The sequence below is a fragment of the Macaca thibetana genome, chromosome 6, assembly GCF_024542745.1.
Source record: "Macaca thibetana thibetana isolate TM-01 chromosome 6, ASM2454274v1, whole genome shotgun sequence".
In the NCBI taxonomy this organism is placed as follows: Eukaryota; Metazoa; Chordata; class Mammalia; order Primates; family Cercopithecidae; genus Macaca; species Macaca thibetana.
This window is the reverse complement of record NC_065583.1, coordinates 40,744,335-40,756,964: the sequence shown is the minus strand read 5'-3', so window position 1 is coordinate 40,756,964 and position 12,630 is coordinate 40,744,335. Positions and strand designations below refer to the sequence as shown.

The window sequence follows — 12,630 nt, the reverse complement described above, 5'->3', positions numbered from 1 at the left end:
TTCAGCTCTGTGCACCTAGAGGAGGCTGGCATTCTACGGGCTGGTCCAGGAGGGCCTGATCAGCAGTGGCCAACAGTATCCAGTGCAACTCCAGGTAAAGAGCTGGGGGTCTCTCCATTCTTTCTTGGGTTCTAGAAAGTGATCAGATGACCTATTTTTGTAAAATCAGGAATGTTGATGGCTCTTTTTCTTTTATCTTTTTGTTCTTCCCTTTTTTCCATACATACATGATTTCCTTACATATATGATTATTTTGATTTTATACCTAATGCTTTTCAGGAGTTGAAAAAGGATAACATAAGAAAAGTGTGCACGTGTGTGTGTGTGTATGAAGTTTTTGGGATTTGTTTGTTTGTTTAAATCAGGTACCTTTCAAATGCCATCCAAGACATGCTGAGAAGGTCTGGTGGCCTTATGCACAGAGATGACACTGTTAACAAAGATCTTTTGAAGACTATGGAAACCCACCCAAAGTAGTAAGGAAAGAAAGAGAAAAAGTAGGAAGGAAAGAAGAGGAAGGAAGGAAGATGGTTTCTCATGGAAGTGGAAAGTTATCAGAACCAAGACATTGTTTTGAGTTCAAGTCAAAGTTAATCTGCTTCTCTCTGCACATCAACAACATTCTGCAGACTGACTTTTAGTGCCTTGGCATGCATGTTGCCAAACATGATCGCCTCACAATTTCTTAGTTTAGAGGAATAATAGGGACCCTTTCCTAATCCAAACTTTCAGGAAAGAGAACCTGCCAAGTTGTGTAAAAAACCTAATGACTGGGTGAGTATAGGAAAATTGCTTAAACTCACATTTCCTTGGTATCCTTATTCTTGCCCTATCACTAAAGCAGGGTCATGTAATAGAAATATGGCTTTGGAGGCCCATAGCTGTGGTAGTTTTCAGAAAGGGAAGATTAAGTGTTGGTAGAGACACAAAATATGTCTACTCTAATCCTCTATTAATAGAACATCATGATGATAATAGTAGTTACTAATTATTAAGCCATAATATGCCTTGATACTGTGCCAAGTACATTGTATGTGTGGTCTCATTTTTTTCTTTAAGTCAAGCTTATTATATCTATTCTACATACGAGAAACTGCAGAGACAGAGAGATTAAACAATGTACCCAAGTTCACATAGCTTGTAAGTGGCAGAGGGTAGGATTCAAACCCAAATGTGTTTAGTTGCAAATCCAAGTATATCTGGCACTTATATTCGTAACATGGCTGGCTTGCAAGAATCCATTCAAATTCAAATACATATCTACATACATAACAGATGACATAGAATGTGTGTGTAAAAGGTTTTTTCCCAAAAATAATCAGATGTCTTTCAAATTATTAAGTAACATGCAGCTAAGGGCCCATTTTTTGCTGGCAACTCTAAGGGCGTTCATTGATTCTAATCAGCCAGGATTTGCTATTTATGGATGTTGCACAATTCAACTAAAAGTCACATTCGTCCAAAAAATATACAAGTTGAAGCAATTCATTAGAGAGCTAATATTGCCAGATTGCAAGGGAAAGAACACAAAATAGTTCATTGACAAATCTGTACCCTCAATGCCAATGACGGAGTGAAGACATGATGGAGGAGGAAGTGGTTTTAGATTGCCAAGTGTTGCAGGATGTGGAAGCATCTGGGAAGGTGAGAATTTCCCAAAGAAGCCACGTGAAATCATGACTTTCTACCCTGCCTTTGTTTCAGTTTTTCTTGCTCTTATGGAGGCATTGTAGGTCGACCTGGTGAGCCAAAAACTAACTTTGAATACATTCTCCCTCCCAGTGGTGATGCTGGTTGATGTGTATTCCTAGGTAAATGTGGATCAGGAACCATGTATTGATATTTCATACATCTGGCCAGGTCCCTCTTTCAGATTCAAAAAATGTTAAGAACCTATCTTTTTTACAGAGATAGAGGAGGGGATCTCCTTGTTCCCTTTTTTACTGTCCCAGCCCCTCTTGTATAACCCATTTTATCCAGAACTGTGCCTGGCTGCTGACACATGAGTCACAGTCTTCATGGACTATGCTGGATAGGGCTTACATCTTCCAGCTACTCCGTGGCAACCTAATCATACTTTTCAATACATACCTCTGCATCAATGATGTAAAGTTAAAGGGATTCTCTACTTTCTCCCCGTCTTTCTGGTACTTTTAGGCTTTTAAGACTCAATACATGTTCTGCACTGCTTGGAGGGAATATGGCATAAAGATTAAGATTATGATTTCGAGTCAGATTTGAGTTGAATTCTAATCCCAAGCTTACTTGCTGAGTGAGCATAGACAAACTGCCTGAATTCATATTTTCTTAATTACCCTTTCTGTAAATTGGGTGTAGCAATAGTAATAACACCTGTTTTATTGAGTTACTATGACTAAAGGAGAATAAAGAACTGAGCATAGTGCTTGACATATAGTTAATAAATGTCTAATTTTTTTTTTTTTTTTTTTTTTTTTTTGAGACAGTCTCACTCTGTCCCCCAGGCTGGAGTGCAGTGGCACGATACTGGCTCACAGCAACCACCGCCTCCTGGTTTTGAGGGATTCTCCTGCCTCAGCCTCCTGAGTAGCTGGGACTACAGGCGTGTGCCACCAAACCTGGCTAATTTTTTGTGTTTTTAGTAGAGATGGGTTTCACCGTGTTAGCCAGGATAGTCTCAATCTCCCGACCTCGTGATCCACTCACCTTGGCCTCCCAAAGTGCTGGGATTACAGGCGTGAGCCCCTGTGCCCGGCCTCACTGATGAATTCTTTTGCTTTGTTGAGAAACTGTTCATTTATTTTCACAGTCTGCAAAAGCCTAAGATAAAGATGCCACACTCTGAAGGGACCAACAAGGGCATCACCAAGTGATGTTTTCTGCGGGATAAACAAATCAGGCATTAAATTGGTTAATCCTGATTACTGGCCCCTTTCTCTAGCCTCCCCTTTGTGTGAGCAGACCCGGACCACAGGCTTTCTTATTTCCTTTCAGCTTCCCTTGAGACTGAGCAGAGAGAGAAAATTAGCTAAATTGGGAATGCAGGGAATACGGTTGCAGCCTCTTCTTCAGATGGAAGAATGTGTTTGGGGGTTGGGAGGGACATTAAAGGGCCAGTCGCTCATGTTACAGCTCTTTTTAACTTCAGGAATACGAATGCCCTGAAGTGGTTTTAATGAATGCCCTCTTGTGATCAGTTCCTAGAGGCAATCCCAGAGGTTATAAAAGGACTGCCTCTGTCTGTGAGGGAACTGGTCTGGCTTCAGTAGGCCAGGCTGCTTTGTTATCTGTCATTGGTTCTTCCAGCTCCTCTTTCTACATTTCAGGGGATCTCAGGCCTTACCTAAGGCAACAGTACATTAGTTTTAGAGTGGGAAATTTTGAAATTTTCAAAATTTTGAAAAGTTTTGAAATTTTCTGAACTATCTTCAGAAAAGTTCAGAAAATTTCAAAACACACAGCACTGCAGAAGATAACATTATAGTTTCTCAAGACCCCAGGGGATCTGGGACTAAACAGCGAAAGATTAGTTAGGTAGGGGAAACCACTAAGGCAATGAGGCTTAGTTGGAGAACCTTGGTTTAGACAATGGTTCTCAAAGGAGCAGCAACACCAACAATACCCGGAAACTTGTTAGAAATGCAGATTCTTAGGCTCTATCCTAGACTAATGAATCAGAAATTCTCAGGATGGAGGCTGGGTGTGGTGGCTCGTGCCTGTAATCCCAGCACTTTGGGAGGCTAAGGCGGGCAGATCACTTGAGGTCAGGAGTTCAAGACCAGCCTGGCCAACATGGCGAAACCCCATCTCTACTAAAATTACAAAAATCAGCTGGGCATGGTGGCGGGCGCTTGTAATCCCAGCTACTCGGGAGGCTGAGGCAGGAGAATTGCTTGAAACCTGGAGGTGGAGGTTGCAGTGAGCTGAGATCGCACCACTGCATTCCAGCCTGGGTGACAGAGTGAGACTCTATCTCAAAAAAAAAAAAAAAAGAAAAAGAAAAAAAGAAAGAAAGGCATTCTCAGGAATAGGACCCAGCAGTATATGTTTTAAAAAGCCTTCCATGTGATACCAATCTACTCTAAAGTTTAAGAACTGCTCTAAGGTCAATATTCCTGAGGTTGTCTTATATCATTACAGGCTGAGAATCCATGCACAGAAGCCATCTGTTTATGGTTCTTGTGAGAAGAAGGGGGCCTTTTCCCATGCCCGAGAGATAATTGTTAAGAGCTCAAGTTTGGGAGTCAGTGACCCTTTCTGAATTCTACCTCTGCCACTCAGTAATTGTATGTTCCTGGGAACATTACTTAACTTTCCTGATTCTCAGTTTCTTTCTCTATAAAATGGGGATAATAGTGGTGTGTACCTTATAGGGTTCTTGCAAAAATGAGATGAGATAATGCACATACATTGCAGAATCTGAAGAACAATAAGGGTTTAGTAAACAGTAGCTATTTTTAAATGATTTTTCAAGGTATGAGTCTATCCTTCAGCTTCAAAATTTAGACCCAGGTTGTTCTGAGTATTCTCTGTGGGAAGAATCTGCTATAGAGAAGATTTTTTTAAGTGCCTGTCTCTTTGTTTCCTTAGGGGATTGCTTTTGCCCTGATTTGCCACATCTCTTTACTCTGTGGAAAATGGACACAGTTTATGTGCCCTAGTTTTATATGGGGATTTATAATCTTAATTGTCTCAAGGATTCTTACCTCTCTGACAAAACCAACTCCCCATAGAAAGACTCCATGGAGACTCCATCTCTGGTCCTTCACCAGAAAGAAAGCATGATCCTTAAGTTTTTCAGAATCTATTTAGGAGCACTGTCAACATGAATTTTTCCATTTCATGAGTGAGTGCAGCCTCAGGCCTTGTTGGAGAATTTAGAAAGCATGCTGTTCCACTAACCTGTTCAACCTCAACTTCTGCCGTTGTCATAGCAATGACAGTCCTGGGAGGTGTGTGCATATCCTTATTAGGAAAAAAACAAATGAGGTCAGGGATCTGTGTGAGTGGGGCAGCTCCCGCCTGTGAGTATCCTTCGCTCTCACCTGCCATCTGACAGCCCAGGAGTGCCAGCTTGGCTTAGCTTTCTCTACCTGAGGAAAGTAAGTCCTCGTAAGATGCACTTTTACTTTCTGGGGGTGTGAAATTCGTTGTGTTTGCTGGAATTCTCTTTGCAGCTTATGATAAAGAATTTGTTTGTTTTGGATTGACCTGAAGGGAGGAAGCAAGGGTGTGGGAATGGGAATTAGCATCCTCTACCTAGGAGAAGCCATGAAGCTTACTTAAGTCTTTGCTGGCTCCATCCATTCATGACTTTCTTCATCTTGTTCTTGGGAAAACACTCTGTACCTTCCACTTTTAATGGTCATGTAAATAAAAGACTAGAATGGAGATTTCCTGGTTTTCTGAAATTAAACATTTTTGTTTATGAAAAGATTCTAAGATAGTTCTTTCCCTAGACGCTCTGTATTTCCTTGGACCTCTCATTTGTCCCATGGTAATTATTCTAGGATTGGTGGCCTGGGCAGAATACAGTCATGATTAAGACCATAATACATAATAAAAGAGTTTCTTCCATAACAGTAGCCCCAAATAGAGATCACGTGTCTCCTGAAACCTATCCAGTCTCATATGCACTCAGATGTATGCTCCTGGATACAACATTTTAGAGAGTGTAGCGAGGAGAATAGAGCAACACTGTTCTCTTAGGCTGCAGTTTCCTTCAAGCCCCATGATGGAGAGAAGCAGGCTAATGCAGGGTAAGGGAATAGAGACTTACTATAGTTTCTTCAGTTATCATTGATTCCTTTAATATGCCAGCTACATTGAAGCAATACAGTCTGGCCCCTGAAAACCTTGTCAGGAGAAACAACTTTTGAATATATCTTGAAAAATAAAACACTTTATCCCTTCTTTTGTTTAAGAGGGTTGCATAAAACAGGAAAGTTTCTGAATTACACTCCCTTCTAGCTTTCTTTATATACCATTCTTTGTAGCTGAAGTTTTAAGCCCCTTGTCAAAAGGGAGATTCAAGTTTCTGCTGGGGAGATGTCAGTGTCACAAAGGGCCAAGGAAGTGGGGGCTCACCAACTTTGCCACCTGCCTCAGCTCAAAGGTGATGGGCCACCTGTGTGACTGAGAGCTTTGTGGGAAAGAGGATACGGAGGGTGGAGAGTCTGCACTTCACTCTGTGGGAAAAATTGCTGAGATTGTTTAGAATTGGTAGGCTTGGAACTCCTCCTGGGAGGTGCTTCAACAAGAAAGACCTGCTTATAACCTGGGTTGAGGGCAGAGGAGGAAGATAGTTTGTAATTCCTTTAAGTTTTACGGCTCCGGCAAGCCCTGTCCTCAGCCTCACTGATACAAGTAAACTAAAAATGAAAGTCTGCCCTAGTGACAGCAAGGGTCTTTCATGGCAATATTTTAAAATAAATTCTGCCCAGATTTCAAAGGAACGTGAAAATTTTATCTTCAGAGGCAGTCAGCTTTGCAGTTGAAAAGGTCATTGCCTAATCTGGAGAAACATATTCAGTTCAAGCACTGGCTAGAGACTAGGGGCCCCCCAGGAAAGGGCCATAAGATTAGTCACTGCCAGGAAGCCTGGCAATGAGTATGTGGACTGGAGAGGAATCTTACTCTGCCTCAGCACTTGGAGTCTCCATTACTCACAATCAGAAAAAGAGGGAGAGCAGAAATAGATGGCATTCCACATTTATCTCAGTGAGACCAAGAGCTTCCTCAGCAACAGCCCTGTCTGAAATGGTCTATCTCCAAGGGCATGGGCTAGGCAAAGGATGGGAAAAGTCAGTCCTGAAGATGGTAATACTAAAGGAAGTAAGGGGGAAGAAGGATGCTTGTGCTACTTTTGAAACAGGAAATTGAGAACTTTGTAGAAGTCAGACTTAAGAGGCATAATAATAGAAAATTAGGGTATGAAAAGGTAACTTTTAAGAACCAAATGTGGACCTAAGAACACAGAGAAGTTTATTGTAACTAGCGTTGTGTTCCTTGTCTGCTGGATCCCAAACAATGTACCCTCGGTCTTGAAATTATAGATGCCATTACCTGTAAAAAACCAACCAAACAAACTTTAAAAATAAGTAAAGTCTGCCCTGTACAGAAAGTCTAAACAAGCAAGTTTGTTGGTGATGTTCCAAGAAGGTTCACCAGCTTGGGCTTTCTACCAACATTGTCCCAATCTTGTGTCCAGAGCTGTTGCTGTAGTTGGTATCGTGTGAAGCTGAAGAGTGAGGTGACATTCCCCAAGTCTTCTCTCGTCTTTTTCAACTGTGCGTCATAAATACTGTCTTACCCAAGAACACACCTGTTGGATCTCTTTTCCCATAATCACCTGGAGTCAGATGAGTACCGTAAAGGTCTGTGGTAAGACGAAGCCTCAGCCAGTATTAATGATTTACATTAGATGCACATCAAGCTGCTTTCAGAGAGTCCAGATTTGTGGGGATAAGAGCATCACTAGGTATATAAACAGCCCTAGGGTGGATACCTTTGAGCCTGTGAGTTTGGCTCTGTGTTGGACGATGAACCATGAAATAGAGCCCGGAGGACATTGTTTTTTTTAAGTATATGTTCCAGTGAGTGGGTCTTTGCTGGGTCAAGTTTTTTTTGTTTTGTTTTGTTTTGTTTTGTTTTTTGTTTTTTGTTTTGAGATGGAGTCTCGCTCTGCCGCCCAGACTGGTAGAGTGCAGTGGTGCGATCTCGGCTCCCTGCAACCTCTGCCTTCTTGGTCCATGCTATTCTCCTGCCTCAGCCTCCCCGAGTAGCTGGGACTACAGGTGCCCGCCACCATGCCCGGCTGATTTTTTTTATTTTTAGTAGAGACGGGGTTTCACCATGTTAGCCAGGATGGTCTCCATCTCCTGACCTCGTGATCCGCCCGCCTTGGCCTCCTGAAGTGCTGGGATTACAGGCGTGAGCCACCGCGCCTGGCCTGGTTCAAGTTTTATGCGTCTTTAAATCCCATACTGTTGCCTCCTGAATTGTAGAAATAGTCTCTTAGAACAAGAGAAAGGAAGACATTTATTGAGAACTGTGATAAGCGCTTTACATGTGTTGCATACTTAACTTTGAGAGAAGTACATTATTATTCCCATGTTTCAGATAAAGAAATTAAAGCTCATAAGAATTAAGTGGCTTTCTTACATTCACACAGCTAGTAAAAATGTTTTTTGCTCACCATTGTATTCCCAGTGTCAAGCAGGATGCCTAGCACACAATGATGCTCAATAAATTTTGTTGAATTCATAAATAAATGCAGTGGTAAAGGCAGTATTTGAACCCATGTCTGCTTGCTGTTGAACCCTATACACTTAACACATTACTATTACCTTGTCCTGCATGATACATGAAGGGAATAGCTTGGTAACTTGGAAGAGACTATTTACTGTCTGAATTCTAGGCCAACCGTAGGGGGTCTGGATTTATTTCCCATTACTGCTGTAGCAAGTTAATCATAAACTTCATGGCTTAAAACAACACAAAGTATTATCTTCCAGTTCTGGAAGTCAGAAGTCCAAAGTGAGTTTCACTGGGCTAAAATCAAGGTGTGTTCTTGCCACTATATAACAAGGATCCACTTTCCTTTCGTTTCCAATAACAGGCTCCTTATTTCTACCTGAGCCCTCACCGGCAGCACCTTTAATGTCCATATTTGTAACAACAATCTGTTCATGACAATTTAGGTTTGCTCCTCACTTTTTTCTGAGTCCTCTCTAGTAGAGCCATTAATATGCATATTTCTACTAGCAGCCTGTTCAAGGTAATCGAGGCCATTTCTATCATGCTCTTCAAAATTCTTTGACTCTGCCCATTTCCCAATTTCAAGGGCACTTGCGTATTTTTAGGCATTCCTAACAGCAGAACCCCACTTCTAGATACCAAAATCTGTATTAGTTTCCTAGGGCTGCCATAACAAATTAACACAAAGTCCCTTTTGCCATGTAACATAATATATTCACAAGTTCTAAAATTAGGATGCAGTCATTTTGGTGGGGCCATTATTCTGCCTACCACATGGTTTTTCATGTTCAGGCAGAAGTGGCTGTGTGTGTGTGTGTGTGTGTGTGTGTGTGTGTGTGTGTGTGTAAGTTAATTTCAGTAGAGAATGAACTAGCGTAGAGAAAGAGAATTAAGATGAGATGTGTCATGGAAGAACAGTGACTGATGATGCTAACTTTGCTCAGTCAAGAAGCATGATCCATTTAAATCATGCTTTCAGTGATCTACCCAATCAGATAAACTACTCTCCCTTCCTGGGAAGAGTAAGGAAGGAAGTAGATGAAAGATGAAAAGTTTTTTTCCTAGCACATCCCTGCAAAGAATGGGGATATTGGTTTGGTGGGCATTCCCTTTTCTAAGAGCAAAGGTGGAAATGTGGAGAGAGGAGAAAAATAGTTCCCAATACATTATTGTGTTCTGGACTTAGAGATGTTGTTCTGCCCCAGGTTTAAGAATATTGTTCCAAGAGTTGGGAGCAGGCAGGAGAGGACAGTACTCTTTAGATCACCCAGAGGCCGATCTGTAAGGATTCAATCCTGGGGCATGGTAGATAATGGAAAAGTCACTGTCACAAGTGATGCCAGGAGATGGGGCAACACATATTGCCTGCCTTGTGTGCATCTAGTGTCTGTGTCTAAGTGAAAGCAGATTATATCCAGAACTTCCCTGAAAAAAAGAAGAAAGAGCCTGATTGGTGTATATGTGTGTGTTAGGGGTTGAGGGGTGGGTGATGCTCCTGCCAATGTTCCTAAATCCCACCTGCTTTTCCTGTGATGCTTCCTGTGTTGTGGATAGGAGGGTAGGATGGTTCGGGGTCAATTTTATAGATGCATATGTATCTAAGGATGTGTTTGGTTTTGGGGAGCATTTTGTATAACAACCTTCACTCTAGCTCCCTCCTTGAGATTCTAAACAAGCTGGATATCTCCAAAGCTTAGGCCCTCTCCATACTTACAGGAGCTCTGACTGGAGATGAAATCACCCCTTATACTGCTGACAATTATTAGGCCATGGGACCCATGAAAGAGTGTCCCCAGAGTCCAGCATCCCCTGTGGGCTGCTTTTGTCACCAAGATGTCAATCCAACTGCTGTTCTTGCAGTCTGCAGTCAGCAGGGCTGTGTTTATTCAGCGGTCAGTGTCACATCAATTTCCTTCTGTTGCAACAAGTATAAATCGATTCTACATATTTGCCTTTGGGAAATTTCTTTAGAGGGAAACTCACTAAAGCTAATTTCTTTAGCTTTTTGGTATGTTTTCTCTGAATCTGGGGATTTAGAGATATAAGTTGGCTTCTTTGGTCTTTTCTTGCCCAGGGTCACAACCTTGCCTCCAGGATAATACCTTCTAAATGTTTGTGATTTGAAGGGCACTACGAAGATCCTCACAAAAACCACCTCCCAGCCAGGTCCCTGGGACTCCATCATTAACCACCGTCATCAGCATTTCTCTTTTAAAATCCTTATTCATTCCTATTCTCCTTCTTTCTTTCTCACATACACACACACACACACACACACACACACACACGCACACACACACACACACACGGGAGAGAGAGACAGAGAGAAAGAGAGAGATAAAGAAGTGAAGTATATAGTATCCTTTCTAGGGATGCTTTTCTTGGCTTGGCTCCAACGTAGAATTTTGTTGGGACCCTCTACATATAGTCATGTACCAAATAACGACACTTTGGTCAACAATGGACCACATATGTGACAGTTGTCCCATAAGATTGTAATACCATATTTTTACTGTACCTTTTCTATGTTTAGATACACAAATACTTGCCATTATATTACAGTTGCACAGTATTTTCTACAGTAACATGCTGTGCAGGTTTGTAGCCTAGGAGCCACAGGCTATACAATATAGCCTAGGTACGTAGTAGGCTATGCCATCTAGCTTTCTGTAAGTACACTCTATGATGTCCATACAACAAAAATGCCTAGTGATGCATTTCTCAGAACATATCCCCATTGTTAAGTGATACATGATTGTAGTCATCATCAAACATTTATTAAGCACTTAGGTCAGGTCAAGCTCTGTTCTAGGTGATGCAAATATAATATTAAATATAACACAGTCCTGCACTTATAAATCTAACGGTGAAGGCAGAAATGTAAAGAAATATGATGGAAATATTATATTGTCATGTGATAAGGACCATGATAATGCCCTACATAGGCAGGGTCAATGAAGGGGAAGGAAGCTGGGACAAACCACCAGGGCCTGTTGGTCCAGAATGGGACCCAGGGTCTATCTATGTCATAATCAGTTCAAACCCTAGGTAAATGAGGTAAGCTGTTCTGCCTTTCTTGAGACAGTCCCCAGATTGTTTTCACAGGGCCCAAACACTCTCAGCAACCATGAACAATGGATGTCGTGGGTCCCCAGAAGATGGAATTGGAAATTCAGGGGACTAAGTCAGAGATTATTTGACATTTAATACTGGATATTGAGGCCAGGCGCGGTGGCTCACACCTGTGATCCCAGCACTTTGGGAGGTTGAGACGGATGGATTGTGTGAGCCCAGGAGTTTGAGACCAGCCTGGGCAACTTGGCAAATCCCCATCTCTACAAAAAATATAAGAATTAGCCGGGTGTGATGGCATGCACTTGTAGTATCAGCTACTTGGGAGGCTGAGGCATGAGATTCACTTGAACCTGGAAGGCGGAGGTTGCAGTGAGCCAAGATCACACTACTTCACTCCAGCCTGGGTGACAGAATGAGACCCTGTCTTGAAAAAAAATTTAAAATACTGGGTATTGCAGGATGGCAAGTAGGATGTGGAGAGGAGGCAAAGGAAACAATGTGTGCATGCAAAAACAAAAAACAAATAAACTGAATTGTATAGCCTGGGTTAATAGGATGAGTGCATTTGATGGATGTGGTGGGATAAAGAGATGTTAGGAAATGAGATCAGAAACGTAGACTGGAATCAGATTTTGTAGGACCTTAAACGTCCTGCTAAATAATTTGTAGTTTCATTTGTTGGCCATGGAGAGCTACTAGAAGGTTAGTTGGTTTGTTTATATTTAGGAAAGAAGATTCTTGTAAGTTTCCTTTACTCTACTGAATTTTCAAAAATCAACCTACAGCAGTCCCAACTTATCTCGGGAGATACGTTCCAAGACCCTCAGTGGATGCCTGAAACCTCATTTAGTACTTACCTTTATATATATTATGTTCTTTCATAGGTGCACCTATGATAAAGTTTAATTTGTAAATTAGGCACTTGTGCTTTGGGGCCAGTATTAAGTAAAATAAGGGTACTTGAATACAAGCACTTTGATACCGAAACAGCCAATCGGATAACAAGACACTTTCTAAGTGAACTAACAGGTGAGTAGCGTAGACAGCATGGATAGGCCGGACAGAGGGATGATTCACATACTGGGCAGGATGAAGCAGGATGGCTTGAGATTTCATCACATTACTCAAAACAGCTTGCAATTTAAAACTTATGAATTGTTTATTTTTGAAATTTTTCAGTTAATATTTTCAGACTAAGGTTGACTGTGGGTAACTGAAGCCTCAGAAATCAAACTTCAAATAATGGGGGATCACTGTGCTGAATAACATGTCAAGATGAGCTATGAGCTTTCAACTTAGTGTTTTTCTTCTCCCAAA

At 41.6% G+C, this 12,630-nt stretch overlaps 2 protein-coding genes across 2 annotated transcripts in view; both read left to right on the top strand.

Annotated features, from left to right (window-relative positions):
- The window catches only part of LOC126957300 (protocadherin alpha-13-like), a 94,995-nt gene extending 94,964 nt beyond the window's left edge, over positions 1 to 31 (top strand). The window contains 1 exon segment of the mRNA XM_050795021.1: positions 6 to 31. The gene's annotated coding sequence lies outside the window, so the exon portion shown is untranslated.
- LOC126956101 (protocadherin alpha-12) overlaps positions 1 to 12,630 on the top strand; it is a 140,931-nt gene that overhangs the window by 111,021 nt on the left and 17,280 nt on the right. The window contains exon 4 of the mRNA XM_050792970.1: positions 6 to 94. Coding sequence (XP_050648927.1) covers positions 6 to 94 — 89 coding nt within the window. The remainder of the gene's footprint in view (positions 1 to 5; positions 95 to 12,630) is intronic.